Here is a 17764-nt window from a genome sequence, read left to right on the forward strand (position 1 = left end):
CAAAGCAGTCCTTAAAATGAAGGGACAGATGTTAGAGAAATGAGTGAAGGAAGGTGTGATACCTAACTGGACGTTTAGTTTCGCCCTTGGATTCCTAACATGATTTTCTCCTTGTTTCCCCTCCCCACAGCCAGTGATTTGCAAAGCAGAGAGAATTCTAGAGAGCAATGTGTGGTTTCATTGACTAGAGATTTGCATTCAGTGTGGGAAGAGGCCCCCAATGGAAATCAAATTGTCAGTGCAAGGAAGGAGGAACACCAGGTTAAGGAGAAACCGTATAAATGTCTGGAGTGTGGAAAGTGTTTTTCTGTGAAATCAAGCCATAAGAGACATCAAGATGTTCACATCACAGACAAACCGCATAAATGTTTGGAGTGTGGAAAGAGCTTTAGAAAGAAGGACCAGCTTACTTCCCATCAAAGAGTTCATACAGGGGAGAAACCACATAAATGCCTAGACTGTGGGAAAAGCTACAGTCGGAAGATAAGCCTTACTTTTCACAGAAGTATTCACACAGGGGAGAAACCATATAAATGCTCTGAGTGTGGAAAAAGCTTTGGTCACAGTAGGCAACTTACTTCTCATGAAAGAATCCACAAGGGGGAGAAACCATATCAATGCTTGGTGTGTGGAAAGTGCTTTACTGCTAGTTCAACCCTTAATTCCCATCAAAGAATCCACACAGGGGAAAGACCGTATACATGCTCTGAATGTGGTAAAAGCTTTAATCGGAAGGGAAACTTTGTATGTCATCAGACAGTCCATACTGGGGAGAAACCATACAAATGCTCTGAGTGTGGAAAGAGCTTCAGTTACAACAGAAGACTTATTACCCATCAAAGAATTCATACAGGGGAGAAGCCATTTAAATGCTCTGAGTGTGAAATGGGCTTCAGGAACTACTCATGTCTTACTTACCATCAAAGAACCCACACAGGGGAGAAACCATTCAAGTGCTTGGAGTGTGGAAAAGGCTTCAGTCGGAATTACTCCCTGGTTTTGCATAACACAGTCCACACGGGGGAAAAGCTGCATAAATGTTTCCAGTGTGGTAAGAGCTTCAGCCGCAAGCCTGATCTTACCCGACATCATGAAGTCCACACAGCAGAGCAGTCTTGCTTCCCATCAAAGGAACCAGAAGAAGGGGAAGCTGTAGAAATGTTCACTCAGTGGCTTGAATTTTTGTGCTAAATCAGGCCACAATGATACAGCTGTTGAATCAGTTCTAATTAAGACCTATTCAGGCCCCAGAGCAAACCATTAGAATTCAAGATGAGTAGCCCTGTTAGTCTGTCTGTAGCAGTAGAAAAGAGCAAGAGTCCAGGAGCACCTTAAAGACTAACAAAATCTGTGGCAGGGGAGGAGCTTTTGTGCGTACTGCTCACTTCTTCAAATATCTGAAGACGGTTTGCTCTTCAGGTATCTGAAGAAGTGAGCCATGACTCACGAGAGCTCATAGCCTGCCACAAATTTTGTTAGTCTTGAAGGTGCTACTGGACTCTTGCTCTTTTCTACTGCATTAGAATTCAGTTTGTTATAAAATGTGGGTGACTTGTCCTGTCTCTTTACCACGTGTTATGAAGGGGATTCTATGTATTCATAGTGTGATCTGAAAGAGAGAAGTATTGCAGTTCTGGGATTCAACATCTCTTATGGCCAAATGATTCTCTCCTAGTGTGTTTTTCCATTTCCTAGGCACTCTGGGCAGCCATTATATTATGATGACCATGAATTTAATGGAATTTACATGGGGATTAAGTAAATTCATGAAGAATTGCTATTATGGCTAAAAGCCTTTGATGGGCCTAATGGAACCTCCATGTTCAGAGAAAGTGCCCTGCTAAATCTCTGTGTTGGTGATAAAAATTGGGGGAATCTCTGTCATCCGTGCTTGGCTTATTGGCCTCTGGGGGGATCTGGTGGTCTACTTTGTGAATCAGGATGCTGGGCTGGATGGGTTCTAGAAATCTGTATCTAAATCAGATAGGTAGTGAAGTTAGTCTGTAGCAGTGAATAAAACAGGAGCCCAGTGGTATTTTGGAGCCTAACCAACATTTATTCCAGCATGAAAATGGATGCTGGAAGAAACTGTGTTAGCTTCTCAAGTCACACTGGACTGCTATATATCCTCCCCATTTTCTCCTTGTTATCAGAAGTCTTCTATTATATGAAGCCCTTAATATTTCCCCCCTGTTTTGTGTGTTCATGCTTACCTTTGTTTTCTTTCAAGCTTGTGTAAATTATTTTTGTTTTTCCTTTCGTAGGATTAAGCCCCTTTGAATAGACTAGAGTTGAATTCCCAGTAGGCCTGTTTAGGATCACTTTCTTTGTTGTTAAATTGTGCTATCAGGAAACACAGTAGGATCCAGCATGCCTTTCAATCATCGTAAACGAAGCATATGACCTTGCATGATTTCAAATAAAAGTTACTGTGTATGGATTTGTTTTTGGTTGGCACCACATATATATACGTAAGAGATCAGCATAGCCATTTCCCCCTAATATTTTGCTGACACTTCTCCTAATTCCAATTTACTCCCCCTCAGCCCCTCTCTCTGTTCCTTCCTGAAACTTCATTGTTCCACCTTCTCCTTCCATGAGTGATAATCTCCTGGCCTCTGTTAATCACCTGGAGTTAATCACTCTGGTTTCCCCTTATGTTATGAAAACATTCATTGGTTTATTTAAAGAATTTAGATGCCACCTCTTCCAGGTGGAAGCAGGATAGTGATATCAAAAACAAGACAATACAAGAACTCGTGGGCACTCAATGAAATTGCTGAGCAGTCGGGTTAGAACAGATAAAAGGAAGTACTTCTTCACCCAAAGAGTGATTAATACATGGAATTCACTGCCACAGGAGGTGGCGGCGGCTACAAGCATGGACAGCTTCAAGAGGGAATTAGATAAGCATATGGAGCAGAGATCCATCAGTGGCTATTAGCCACAAGGTATAGATAGGGGCTCTGGGGCAAGTGATGCTCTGTCTTCTTGGTGCTTTTGGGGGGGTCAACAGTGGGAGGACTTCTAATGTCCTTGCCCCACTGGTGGACCTCCTGATGGCACCTGGTATTTTTTGGCCACCGTGTGACAGAGTGTTGGACTAGATGGGCCATTGGCCTGATCCAACATTGGCTTCTCTTATGCTCTTATGTGTGGTGTGAATACAATGGGAAAAATAAAATAAGCTCACCGAAGAAAACCACTGTTCTATGACTTTAACACACTTGGTTGTACTTTTTATGCAGATTTCTTATGTTACACAACAATCATCCTTATGTAAAGTACATGCCATAAACATAGGTAAGGCCAGTAGGTTACGATGCGAGTGCAATACAAAATCTTGATGCAAATATTCTTGACACTGTTCTGGAATGTTTTCTCTTCAAGGTGTCTCGATAGAGCTATGAAGTGGAAAAGCAGAGTAAAGAGCCTTTGTTTTTCAAGCCCCTGACATAAGAAATGTGCATTATGAATAATTATAAAAAGTACAACCAAGTGTGTTAAAGTAACAGAACAGTAGTTTTCTTTGGTGAGCTTATTTTCCCCACTGAAAGCAGGATAGTGGCTGCCTCACAAGCAGAGGGGCTCACTTGTAGACCACCTATTTTGCACAGCATGACAGGGTCACAGCGTAGATTGCTTTCAATACACACTACGTGTGTGATCTCGATTCCAGTAGACTCCCAGCTGATACGGGAGGGCTGGCAACCCTACTGCAGAGCAAAGATGCCACGAACTTCACAGCAAACACTTTCAATCGCTAAAATTGCCTTATTTGACAGCGGTGATCTCCCATGAGCCAAATAGGTTATCTGTTTGCCTGTCCATCGACTACCTTGGACAGAGAGTTGGGAGGAACTTTGAAGGTCATCTAGTCCAGCCCTCAGGTCATTGCAGGAGGGGAAACTTACATAACATTCTCAGGAGACAGATCAAGACGGGTAGCTGTGTTAGTCTGTCTGTTGCCGCAGAAAAGAGCAAGAGTCCAATAGCACCTTAAAGACTAATGAAATCTGTGGCAGAGGATGAGCTTTCATGAGTCAAATCAAGTCAGCCTTTATTGGCATATATCAGTAGAACAAAGTATACAAGTAGGACACTGTATTACAAATACATTGAATAAAATAATAGGTTACAACTGTGCTTTTCCTTGGCATAGCAGCATGGCAGATTGAAGAAACTTTGCCACTTTCGCAGTTACTTCAACAGAGGAATCATTCAAAAGTTTGCAAACTTTATGGGAATCTGAAAAACCCATCATGTTGGCCAATATAGAGTGTAGATATTTAGAGCATATATTTACATAAAAGTGACATCACAACAAAACATGTAAGACCGTCTCAACACATCCAGATCCACAAGGGCAATGTCTAGCCTCATATGCTGCCTTATTGAATCTGCCATATTGGCAGATGGCATGGCATTGCATCTGTCTAAAGAGAAAGCTTTGCGTAGTTGTGGCACTTGTAGGGAGGATAAATATGAAGCCATCCTACCTACAGTGAGGGGAATCACAAAGCTCAGAGGAGAGCAGGTTTTGTTGGTGAGACTGTAACTCCTGACGCTCAATATCCAGTTTTCATGAGTCACTGCTCACTTCTTCAGATACAGCTAAAGTGTGAGTCCATCTGTCCTTATATCTGACATTAGAAACCAGCAGCACATTCAAAAATCAGTGGGGGGACATTTTAACCTTCCAGGACATTCAGTTGCTGACCTAAGAGTAGCAGTTCTCTTCCAAAGGAATTTCAAAGGGAGATTAGACAAACTACCGAATTGCAACGGATAACAAAGCTCAAGACAATGCATCCTCCTGGACTGAATCGAGACCTAGGTTTCCTGTCTCGTTACCACTGCTGATTTCTCCACGCCTATTACCCTTCTGCATATCACACCTAATATAATCACACCTGCTAGTGTAATTTGCCTGCTAATGTCATTCAGCATCTGAAATCACTCCTCTCCAAGATTTAAGGAAGGATGAACTCACATGCTAGCTGTATCTGAAGAAGTGAGCAGTGACTCACGAAAGCTCATACCCTGCCACAAATTTTGTTAAGGTTTAAGGTGCTACTGGACTCTTGCTCTTTTCTGCTGCATTCTCAGGAGAGCTCCCAGGCAGACTCTCGCCTGCTCAACTTCCCTGGGGTTGCTACTACACCAGCCTTTCAGGGGTGCCCTTGGAACAACAGGGCAAGGAAGAAAAGGGTCCACAGACCTTGAAGCCCAACTCCCTCCCATGTACATTGGGGGGATGGGATGGGAACACTTCTCCCCCCTTAAGCCACACAACCCAGAACAAAGTTTCCTTTTTCAAGAGAGCCACATAACTAAAGGATAGGAAATGCACTCCATGGCTGAAGCCGGTGAGTCAAACCAGAAGGTTCTCCACATCCTCAGTGCAATTCTTAAGGCTGCATTCTTGTATTTGCATGCTAAGTTGCTGCTATTCACAGGTTGCACCAACTGTCTTAATCCAATCTTAGCTATACTTATCGACCAGTTACTTATACATCTTGACTCCAACTAGTCCTTCCTGGCAACTACCCCCCCCCCCACTCTCTCTACCTATATGTAACAGTTGTAGAAGTCTGTTTCATTGTATCCAAAGAAGTGTCCACTCATACAAAAGCTTATATCCAGAATTAAACTTGTTGGTCTTAAAGGCACAGCCCCACAAGAATTTCTCCTGTAAATGCTTTTTTCAATCATTTAAAAACATTTGTGTGCTCCTTTAAGCAGAGTGGGGTGCTGTAGTTGACTAATTCCTGCACTTGGCAAGGGGGTTGGAGTAGGTGACCTCTAGGATCCCTCCTAACTCTGTGTCAAGAAACTGGTCTCCTTTAAGAGAGTTTTTCTGCCTAAGTCTTCGCTTTCTTGGCTACAGAAGTCATCACCCCCACCTGCCAGCTTGTTATCAGAATTGTTGCTTAGGCTGGCAAAAGTGATTATCGTGTAGCAGCTGAGAGCCGTCATCTAAAGTGGTTGACGGCTTGCGATTTAGAGATCCATCCTGGTAATAGCTTTCTTTTCTTTTTCTTTCAAATCTGCCCTCAAGATAAAATCTGCAGAATTTTATTTGTTTTTTCATAACAGACAAACCAAACATACACATATATAACACAAACGGGGGTATCAAATGCTTAAGTTTCCAATAATTGCCTCTTAGATATTCTCTAATACAATATCACGTTATCATTATTTTCTATGAGCTCACATTTTTGTATCTTAAAATCAACATCTGTACCTGCTATCTCAATGTTCTAACCTATACTTTGTTCTGGGGATTACATTTTTAGGTTACAATCGTTTGTGCTATTATACCAATTATAGAAGCGCCTCCATGTGTTCTGGAATGTATAGTTTGTGGATCCTCTTATCAATAAAGTCAATTTATCACTTTCCACTGTTTCCATCAGTTTTTGTATATATTCCTGCTTTTTTGGTACATCTTGTGTCTTCCAGTATTTGGCATATAGCATTCTTGCCGCTGTAGTAAAGTAAATAATTAAATATCTATTACTTTTTTCAAAGTCTTTAGGTAGTATACTCAGAAGCATTACTTTGGGTGCAAATGGAATTGTACATCCCAATATCTTCTGCATTATTGCATGAATCCATCTCCAGTATCTCTTAGTTACATCACAATGCCACCACATATGATAAAAGGATCCTGTGCTAGATAAACGGAGTTGCAGTGGCTCAAGTGGTTAAGACGCTGAACTACAGGCTGTGGAAGGTCAGTAGTTCAGCAGTTCGAGACCTGGGTGCCGCATGATGGAGTGAGCTCCCATCTCTAGTTCCACCTCCTGCCAACCTAGTAGTTCGAAAGTAAGAAATTGCAAGTAGATAAATAGGTACCACTTTGGTGGGAAGGTAACAGCGTTCCGTGTGCCTTGGTGTTTAGTCATGCCGGCCACATGACCACGGAAACGTCTTCGGACAGCGCTGGCTCTTCGGCTTTGGAACGGAGATGAGCACCGCAACCCTAGAGTCGGATTCGACTGGCTTTCGAGCAAGGGAACCTTTACCTTTACTTACTAGATAAACACTTCCAACACTTGTTAGAACACTTACCATTCCCTTTAGCTATTCTATCAGGTGTTATATACCATCTGTAAAACATCTTATACATATTCTCTTTAAATGCAATAGCTTTCGTTATCTTAATGTTTTCTTTCCATATTTGTTCCCATTGTTCTAATTCAATATTATGACTTACATTCTGTGCCCTTAAGATCATATTAGGTTTAACAGTCTCATCATACATCATATCATTAAGTAAAAAGACATAAGTTCAGGTAATAGCTTTCTTTTCAGACGAAGGGTGATTGCTAGCATAAGAACACCTATGTAGACTAAACAGCTTGAGAAGACTTGTTGTTCAGTCGCACAGTTGAGTCCGACTCTTCGCGACCCCATGGACCAGATCACGCCAGGCCTTCCTGTCTTCCGCCGTCCTCTGAAGTTGGCTCAATTTCATGTTCATCGATGACACTGTCTAACCATCTCATCCTTTGCCGTCCGGTCTTCTTTGACCTTCAATCTTCCCCAGCATCAGGGTCTTCTCCAGTGAGTGCTCCCTTCTCATTGGGTGGCCAAAGTATTTGAGCTTCAGTTTCATTATCTGGCCTTCCAGGGAACAGTCAGGGTTGATTTCTTTTAGGATTGACTGATTTGATCTTCTTGCAGTCCAAGGGACTCTCAAGAGTCTTCTCCAGTCTGAGAAGACTAGCTGAATCCTAATCCTCAAAATTCTGGCTTTTCTTTCTGCACCGAGAACTTCTGCAGAGGGGGGGGGGGGGGAAATTGCCCCACGAGCCACAAAATCCTGACTACGGATCTGCTTAAATGTGCCACTGGACTCAAACCTCATCCCGTTTCGAGATAGACTTCTAGATGCTGCATTTGATTTCTCAGTATTAGCTATCCCCGCCCCCCGCCCCTTCTGTGCCAGTCAGGATTGCTCCTTACAGGCAAAGATCAACATAAGCGGGAGCAGAAAAGGGGGCCAAATCCTCCCTTCGCTTTCCCTCAGTTTGCAGTTACTCCAGAGTAGTGAAACTAACAGGACACGTACAGAGTTAAGAGCCTGCACTCTCTCTTGGACAGTTAAACCAAGAGCCGGTTCTTCTGGCTGGTGGAGAATCAATCCAAGGGTTAAATGGAAAGAGAGTCACCATTCCTAGAGCGGCATCAAGAAAGAAGGCCGTGTGACTCGGTACGATCACTTCCGATCCTGCCTTCTTCCCTGGGAAAAGGGCGAGTTGCGGGTGCAATCTGATGAAGGGGGGACAAGGCAGTATCGGGGTAGTTGCAGGGGGTTCCCCTCCCCCCACATGCATAAGCAATAAATAATAAGCAATGCAATAATATTCCCCTTGTAAAACGTCTCTTTGCTTTGACAGTCTTGGCTTTGCAGGAGGCTCTGCATCCTTTATAGGAGAATCTGGCAAAAGAGGAAGGCGATCCACTGGTCCCAGTGGAGGCGCTTTGGAGTGGAAGGGAGGATGAAGAGAGAGCCGGACTCAGCTGTGGCTGAAATAGGAAATGGCCTCGATGCCAACGAAGCCGGGAGCAGAAGGGAGCTGTGGGGCGAAACAGTGCAGAAGAGCCTGGGGGACAGCGCCCTCCCTCCAGATGTGCAGCGCCAGCTGTTCCGGCAGTTCGGCTACCAGGAGGCGGAGGGGCCCCGGGAGGTCTGCAGCCGACTCCACCGCCTTTGCCGCCAGTGGCTGAAGCCGGAGAGACGCAGCAAGAGGGAGATGCTGGACCTGGTGGTCCTGGAGCAGTTCCTGGCCGTCCTGCCCCCGGAGATGGAGAGCTGGGTGAGGGAGTGCGGGCCGGAGACCAGTTCCCAGGCGGTGGCCCTGGCAGAAGGCTTCCTCCTCAGCCAAGCGGAGGACAGGAATCAGGACCAGCAGGTGAGTGATACTCTGCCGTCTTGGTGCTTGGGGGGCAACAGAGGGAGGGCTTCTGGAGATCTGGCCCCGCTGGTGGACCTCCTGATGGCACCAGGGTTTTGGCCACAGTATAAGGGAGTGTTGGACAGGATGGGCCATTGGCTTGATCCAGCATGGTTTCTATTTATTTATTTTTTATTCATTTGGCTCAATTTCTATTCCTGCCCTTCCCATGAGTGGCCTCAGGGTGGGTTACAAGCATTAATTATAGGACAATGAAACCAGAGATTAAAAGCTATAAACCCTTTAATGATGGCGACCAGACTGCTTCATAACTATTACTATGATTCCCCGGTGTCGGTCAATTTAAAGCAGAGAGGGCTAAATCCCATAAGGCAGGGGTGCCAAACATGCGGCCTGGGGGCCGGATCAGGCCCCCGGGGGACTTCTATCAGGCCCACAGTGGAACTGGCTGTCTTCTGCTTCTTTTTCCAGTTGTGCTGCTGCTGCGTCATCGTAGGCTTGCAGCTTACAGATACACACCTGAACAGCATGCTCGAGATAGCAACAGCACAGACATTTTGATGCAATAATTCAGAGCAAGAGGTGTCAGTTATCAGACACTGTTAAGTAAACAAAATATTGCAAGAGTGCTAATGTTTTAAGAATGTTTTTATTTTAAGTTAAAAAAACCCTCTTTGTGTTCGTGTCCATTTATAAAGTTTATTATATCTCCGCTACCTGGCATTACATTTTATGACACACATGGCTCGGCCCAACAAGGTCTCATTTATGTCAGATCCGGCCCTCATAACAAATGAGTTCGACACCCCTGCCATAAGGGATTCCAGATGGTAATGACCTTACCTCGGTTAAGCCAGGTGGGCTATCATTCTGAGTCCTCAAAAACAGAAGACCGTGATCGATGGTAGCAGGTGGTTGCAGCAGATTATGAACAAGGACACCCTCAAAATCCCCACAGGTTATCCTCCCCAGCCTGTTTCCTGTTCCTTTTCTCATCAGTCTCCTCTTTCTGAGATTCCCCAATTCTGTTTCAGTTGCAGGAGGAGAGCTCGCAGGAGCATTACCCCGGAGCAACCTTTCCTGGTAAGATCAAACGGGGTGTCATTCCCACTTGAGAGTCTTTCTGCAGCCTGCTTGAAAGCTGTGGTCCTGTGTGGGAGAGACAGTTCAGCCTCTTGGTTTAAAAATTTGTTTGAATGAGCCACTCCACACCTGAATGAGCACCTTGAGCTATGATCACAGGGCTTTTTTTGTAGAAAAAGCCCAGCAGGAACTCATTAGCATATTAGGCCACACCCCTGACAGCACAGCTCATTGGCATTTTAGGCCGCACCCCCATGTTACCAGAAGTTTGCTCATCCAGCCACACCCACCTTTTGCTTCTTATTCTGTTTACCTTGTTTGTGGTCAAAACCCAGGGCTTTTTTTGTAGCAGGAACTCCTTTGCATGTTAGGCCACACACCCCTAATGTAGCCAATCCTAATGAGTTTCTGATGCTGGGTGTGGCCTATTATGCTAATGAGTTCCTGCTGGGCGTGGCCAACTTGGAAGCCAGCCGGGACTCCATTCCTGTGCGTTCCTGCCCAAAAATAGCCCTGATCAGCCAGTGTAGGGACATCCCCCCCCCCCAAGGAACAGAAATGCTGAACACATGGAAATGATAGAATACCTTCCAAATATCTTTCCATCCTTCACAGGTAGAGCCATGAAACCCGCAATACATTTTTTGCCATCTCTTTGTGACAGAAAGGAAGGAGGTTTTGTGCAGGCTGATCGGGTAAGTGTGGAACTGCGGATCATGACCTCCCCCCACCCCTCCCTAGAATGGTGAGAGCCAGTCCAGTGTGGTGTAGGGGTCAAAAGCTGCAGACTCTCGTCTGAAGAGCCGGGTTTGATTCCCCCACTCTTCCTCCACATGAAGCCCGCTGGATGACCTTGGGACAGTCCCAGTTCTCTCAGAATTCTCTCAACCCCACCTACATCACAAGATGATGGTTGTAGGGAGAGGAAGGGAAGACAACTGTAGAGAAAAGCGGGGTATAAAATCAACTCCTCTTCTTCTCTCTCTCTCCCCCTTGGCTGCTGTCTGGGGTGCTCCCTTGATAGGCAATGAAAATGTCTGATGGAGGTTTGAATCATGAAAGCAAACATCTAATTATAGTCCTGTTGGATTGCCCTTAGAAGGGGAAGAATTCTTACATTACCTGTGAGGATAGAGGGGTTCCTTTTGTCACTCTTCAGGATCTGGTGAACTTTGAGGAAGTGTATGTTCATTTCACGGAGGAGGAGTGGGCCCTGCTGGATTCAGACCAAAGAAACCTTCACCAGGAAGTCATGGAGGACAATCACCGGAATGTGGCCTCTCTGGGTAAGGCTCTCCTTTCCTTCGATTCACAGATGACTGAAGGCAGAAATAAGTTGTTCTAGAAAAGGACTCTGATAGAGATCTTCCAGCAGAGACTCTCAGAGCCAAACTAACAATGATGCCACACTCGCGATTTTACAGTGCCGTGAGGCCCTGATTCTGTGCGGGCCTGCAGCAAGGGGCTCTCCCCTCCTCTCTTTTCAAGTGCCAAAATATTAATATTTATATTTATCTAGGACCCTCAATGCACAAGAAGGCGTTTAAGAACCATACAATCTGCCATTGGACATGAGGGGGATAACTGTTGTATGAGGGAAAAGGGGCAGAAAGGATGAACTGGGGTCATTCTACTGTGTTCATTGTACTTAACACCAATGCATTGTGAGGCATGGCTTGGTCTGATGCAGGGAAACAAGGTGGCAGAGCCCTGAGAAACAAACCATGAAAGACAGGATTTTAGCGGTAAAAAAGAGTACAGTAGCACCTTAAAGACTAACAAAAATTGTGGCAGGGTATGAGCTTTCATGAGTCACTGCTCACTTCTTCAGATATAGATAGAATCTGAGTCCATCTGTCCTATATATTGGAAAGTCGAGTGATTTCAGATGCCAAAGGACATTAGCAGGCAAATGAAAATAGAAGGTGTGATATGCAGAGAGGCATGGAGAAATCAGCATTGGTACTGAGATTGGAAACCTAGGTCTCTATTCAGTCCAGGTGGATACATTGTCTTGAACTTCGCTATCCGTTGCAATTCAGCAGTCTCTCTATTCTGCCCTTGAAATCCCTTTGTAAGATAACTGCTACTTTTAGGTCAGCAACTGAATGTCCTGGAAGGTTAAAATGTTTCCTCACTGGTTTTTGAATATTGTGGTTTCTGGTGTCAGGTTTGTGTCCATTAATTCTTTGTCAAAGGGACTGGCCTGTCTGTCCTATGTAGTGGGTGGAAGGCCATTGCTGACACATGATGGCATAAATCACGTTAGAGGATGAGCAGGAGAAAGAACCTGAGATGGTATGGCTGATGTTGCTGGGTCCACTGACGGTGTTGCTAGGATCTATATGAGAGCTAAGTTGGCATCTTGGTTTGTTGCAGGCCTTGGTACCAGAGTCTGTGTTACTGTTAAGTAGTTTATCATTGTGGACGAGAAGTTGTTTTAGGTTAGCAGGCTGCCTGTAAGCAAGAACAGGTCGCCCCCCAGTGCCTGTGTGAAGGAAGTGTCACTATCCAGCATGGGTTGTAGGTCATTAATAATGTGTTGAACTGGTTTGAGTTCTGAGCTGTAGGTGACCACCAATGGTGTTCTGTTGTCATTTTCTTTGGGTTCGTAGCAAAGCGTAGGGCTTGTATATACACGATGGTTTGTTTGATGTAAGATGGGGTGGTAGCTCGAAGTATGTAGATATGTTTGCCAGTCTGTTGGTTTCTGGTATAAAGTGGTACTCATGTGTCCCTCGTGTGTCCGTACTGTGGTGTCCAGGAAATTTATTTCTTGTGCAAAGCAGGGCTTTTTTTGTAGAAAAAGCTGAGCAGGAACTCATTAGCATAACAGGCCACACCCAACAGCAGAAACACATTAGCATATTAGGCCACACCCATGACAGAGCAGCTCATTAGCGTATTAGGCCACAGAAGTGTGGTCATCCAGCCACACGCACCTTTTGCTTCTTATTCTGTTTACCTTGTTTGTTGTCCAAACCCAGGGCTTTTTTGTAGCAGGAACCCTTTGCTTGTTAGGCCACACAACCCTAATGTAGCCAACCCGAATGAGTTTCTGCTGTTGGGTGTGGCCTATTATGCTAATGAGTTCCTGCTGGGCGTGGCCAACTCGGGAGCCAGCTGGAACTCCGTTCCTGTGCGTTCCTGCCCAAAAATAGCCCTGGTGTAGAGTAATTCATTGTTTGATGGTGGGGCAGAAGTTATGGAAAGCCTGGTGAAAACTCTAGAGGGTTTCTTTGCCGTGGGTGCAGACAAGAAAAACATCATCAATGAATGTCAACTAAAGGAGAGGTGCCAATGGGCAGGAGTTCAGAAAACACTGTTCTAGATCCGCCATGAAAATGTTGGCATACTGTGGAGCCACGCAGGGGCCCGTGGCTGTGCCACTGATTTGGAGGTATGAATTCTTACCAAACCTGAAGTAGTTCTGGGTGAGAATCAAACATGCAAAGTTCAGGGGCAAGGTCTGCTGTGGTGTTGTCAGGGATGATGTTTCTAATGGCTTGTAGTCCATCCTGATGGGGGACGTTAGTGTACAGAGTCTCAACATCCATGGTGGCTAGAATGCTGTTTTCTGGGAGATGGTCAATGGACTGCCGTTTCCTCAGGAAGTCTGTGGTACTACAGGCATAGCTGGGTGTATTAATGACGTATGGTCTCAGGATGGAGTCCCTATATCCTGATACTCCTACAGTGACGGTGCCTGTGCTCGAGACACTGGGACGTCCAGGGTTGCCAGGTTTCTGTCTCTTTGGCAGGAGGAAGAAAATGCCCAATTGAGGTTTTTGGGGTATATGCATATAAATTGGTTCCTGTATGTTTGTTGGGACTTTTCTTCATGATTGTGTTGAGTTCTCGCTGGTATTCATGTGTGGGGTCTGAGTAGAGCAGCATGAGTTTGGTGTAGTGGTTAAGTGTGCGGACTCTAATCTGGGAGGACCGGGTTTGATTCCCCACTCCTCCACTTGCACCTGCTGATGTGACCTTGGGTCAGTCACAAGCTCTGGCACAGCTGTCCTTGAAAAAGAGCAGTTTGTGTCAGAGCTCTCTCAGCCCCGCCCACCTCACAGGGTGTCTGTTGTGGGGAGGGGAAGGGAAAGGAGTTTGTAAGCCGCTCTGAGACTCCAAGTGAAGGGTGCGGTATAAATCCAATCTCTTCTCTTCTCTTCTCATGTAAAAACTGGTGTTTGAGAGTTGTTGCTCAGCTTCTCGTGTATAGTTTGACTTGTCCATTATGACAACGGTTCCTCCCTTGTCAGGATTTTAGCAGGTGACGTTTTGGTTTTTGTCATGAAGAGCTCTGCTTAATGAATTCCTGTCTTGTCAGGCTGCTATTAAAGGAGAGCTCACGGGACAGACTGTAGTTCATTAGGAAACAACCATGATGTGATAACGAAGTCGTGGTTTAAACAATCTGAAAAAATATATTTTTGATGTGTCCAGTGTATAACAAAGTTGTTAAAGTTGTTTCCTTTGAAGCAAGTGAAAGGTCTAATCTGATAAAACTTTTAAGTGAAACGGTCCAATGAGTGCTGCACCGTCATAAGATATATTTGAGACCATTTTGCTTAAAAAAACCCAACTTTAATGACTTGTTATACACTGGACACATTAAAAATATTTTTCCCCAAATTGTTTAAACCACGACTTCGTTATCACATCATGGTTGTTTTCCTAACGAACTGCATTAATGCCAAAGGAGCAGATCCTGTCAGAATGGTGCTAGGCCGTACGAAATTGCTGTTTTGAGCCCCCTTCAAGGAAGGACAGGATTAAAAAGTGTCATAAAAAGAACAAGATTTCTAAGTGTTCGGATTGTTAGTAGGAGTTCAGCTTCTCTGGATCTATCATCATGTTTTTTCCCCCATCCTGGGAGGACTGTGGGGTCTCTTCAAAGGGAGGGGAGTCCTTAGACAGCAGCTCTTCGTCAGAGCTGCATTAGATTGTGTCAGACTGGGATGTCGGATCCTGCTTGCCATTGGAGGCAGCTAGGGTACTGTATCTTGGTGGCTCTGTCTGGGCCCGGGCTTCCCTTACCTGTGTGAGAGTTCCCACCTCCCTTCTTGTTCTCTTTGAGCCACCATCAGGATCAGCAGATGGATACTTCCGGATCCAAGCAAGAGCTCTCTAATCTCCCATGAAGTAACTGGTCTGTTTCTTTCCCCCAAAGAAGGACTTCTGGTTCCCACGTCTGATTCTATTTCCACCCTGCAAGGAAACAGAAATCCATTTTTCCAGGACCAAGAAGAAACAGAGAGATCAGCAGGTATTTGTGGATCTTTTCTGGTGTGTCTGGATAGGACCAGTGTTCCCTCTAAGCTGAGTTAGTGTGAGCTAGCTCATCATTTTTTAGCTTCCAGCTCACACTTTTTTGTCTGAGCTCAGGAAGGATGGCTCCAGAGGGAACTGATTTATGCAGCAGCCAAATCGCTCGCTCACAACTTTCATGCCAGTCGCTCACAAAATAGAATTTTTGCTTACAAGACTCCACAGCTTAGAGGGAACATTGGATAGGACCAGTGTTCCCTCTAAGCCAAGTTTGTGTGAGCTAGCTCACAGTTTTTTAGCCTCCGTCGCACACATTTTTGTCTTAGCTCAGGAAGGATGGCTCCAGAGCAAACTAATTTATGCAGTAGCCAAATCGCTCGCTCGCAACTTTAATGCCAGTAGCTCACAAAGTAGCATTTTTGCTCACAAGACTCCACAGCTTAGAGGGAGCATTGGACAGGACCTCTTTTGCTAATCTTCAGCCACTGGAGAACTGAGAGATTTCTGAAGAGGAAACCACTGAGAATAGTTAGGAAAGCTTTCCTACATATGAGATCTTAGAACAGGGAATAAAATGTGGGCTTATTGGTGGCTAATCTTGGAGAAAGTTTCTATACACTACATACTTGTATTCAATATTTATCTCTCCAGAGAGTTCTCAAAGGCAGCTCACAGATAGAAACAACTCTGTCAAACCTTAAATACTACATAAAGTATCAGTATTTGAGTTTAAAGAATCCGGGGGTAAAGCAGTGGTACAAAATGGCCACTGAGTAGCCCCCAAAATATCCAGAGAATAGTCCTCAGGAGAGAAATAGACCACAGAACAGCTAAAAAGATCAAACCTATTTGTTAAAAGCATGGTTGAAAACAAATGTTTGGGCCTAATGACGAGAGATAATAAGGTACAAAAAGCCACTACTGAAAATGCCATATCTCTTGTGACCACCTACCTCTGTAAATGAGGCACAGAGTGTAGGTGGTATAATTTACTGGGAGGCAAGGAAGGCAGATCCTCAGTCTGGTCCCATTTAGGGCCTTAAAAGTAGGAACCTCCATCACTGAAGCATCTTCTGTTGGTCCATCTAGACCCGTAATATGTCTTCTGATTGACCATGCTGCTTTGGAGAGAGGGGATTGGACCTGGGATGTGATGAAACCAGGGCAAGGGATCTGTTGGGAGGCAACAGGTCCTCCTGTTATTTGTGGTCTTCTGTGGGTTCTCGCCTGTTATCCTGCCCTCCTTTTAAGCAGTGCAAGAAGCATTTCCGTGAGGATCCCATTTACCTGCACAATGACCTAGTGAGGCAAAAATCACTCGGAAAGCATGAGGGGCCCAAGATGACTCAGTGTGCTGTACATGTTGGGACCTCAGCTTGGGTGTTCATAGTTCAGGTGTAAACCTCTGCTCCAAATTGGCTGTCCAGTGAAGGCCGTTCTGTTCTGGGGTAAAAAGAAGGAAGACCTCTGCCATCTAGGCGATCTAGTTATAGAATCACAATGTTGGAAGGGGCCATAACAGGCCATCTAGTCCAACCCGCTGCTCAGTGCGGGATCAGCCTAGAGCATCCCTGACAAGTGTTTGTCCAGTCGCTGCTTAAAGACTGCCAGTGAGGGGGAGTCCATCCTTCTATTTCCCACAGGGGACAACTACAGTCCTTGGAAGGGTCACAAACAGAGGAGCAGAGCCAATGCCCCCCTACTATTGCCTCCCAACATTGCCATTCCACTGATTCACCTTGTCTTTGATGGAATTAACTTCCAAGAAAGAATCAGTGGCCAATTAATACGTGGCAGGATTTGTCTCCCCTTCAAATTATCTGTATTCTATTGTTATCAAGAGCAGTTAACAACCTTCTTTCCTTTGTAAGGCTTTACCAGTCTTCTCTCTATATTCCAGAGGCAGATGGTCCCAAGAACAAGTCTGAGGGGGAACCACAGCAGGTCCCATTGGAAGGAAAAAATCAGAGATGGATCAATTGCCCTGTGTGTGGAAAAACATTCATTTATCAAAAAGTGTTTGATATACACTGGAGAATCCACACAGGGGAGAAACCATATAAATGCTTGGAATGTGGAAAGGGCTTTGCTCAGAGTGCCCACCTTACTGTCCATCAGCGGACACACACTGGGGAGAAACCATATAATTGCTTGGTGTGTGGAAAGCGCTACGCACGGAGTGGCACACTTAATATTCATCAACGAATTCACACAGGTGAGAAACCATATGAATGTTTGAAGTGTGGAAAATGCTTTGTTTCACATAATACCACTATTGCTCATTGACGAATCCACACAGAGGGGAAACCATATAAATGGCTGCGGTCACACGGAACATTAGCCATGCTAGAGAGACGGAAGACAGGTGGATTTTCCGGGCGCGATCTCACCGGCACATCTGGGAAGCGTAGCGCTCCCATGGCTCAACCGAGGCTTCCCGCCGAAGACACGCAGCAAAAAACTAGTACCTCGGAGGTACT

The 17764-nt window shown here is 45.1% G+C and overlaps 2 protein-coding genes across 2 annotated transcripts in view; one reads left to right on the top strand and one right to left on the bottom strand.

The window, feature by feature from the left end:
• LOC107113378 overlaps window positions 1-17764 on the bottom strand; it is a 201440-nt gene that overhangs the window by 61766 nt on the left and 121910 nt on the right. The gene's annotated exons all lie outside the window — the stretch shown is intronic.
• The window catches only part of LOC107113387 (zinc finger protein 420-like), a 49009-nt gene continuing 42507 nt past the window's right edge, over window positions 11263-17764 (top strand). The window contains exons 1-2 of the mRNA XM_015414715.1: window positions 11263-11299; window positions 17185-17499. Coding sequence (XP_015270201.1) covers window positions 11266-11299; window positions 17185-17499 — 349 coding nt within the window. The 5' untranslated portion in view covers window positions 11263-11265. The remainder of the gene's footprint in view (window positions 11300-17184; window positions 17500-17764) is intronic.

This window comes from Gekko japonicus, unplaced genomic scaffold (assembly GCF_001447785.1).
Source record: "Gekko japonicus isolate JY-2015 unplaced genomic scaffold, Gekko_japonicus_V1.1 scaffold1614, whole genome shotgun sequence".
Classification (NCBI taxonomy): Eukaryota; Metazoa; Chordata; class Lepidosauria; order Squamata; family Gekkonidae; genus Gekko; species Gekko japonicus.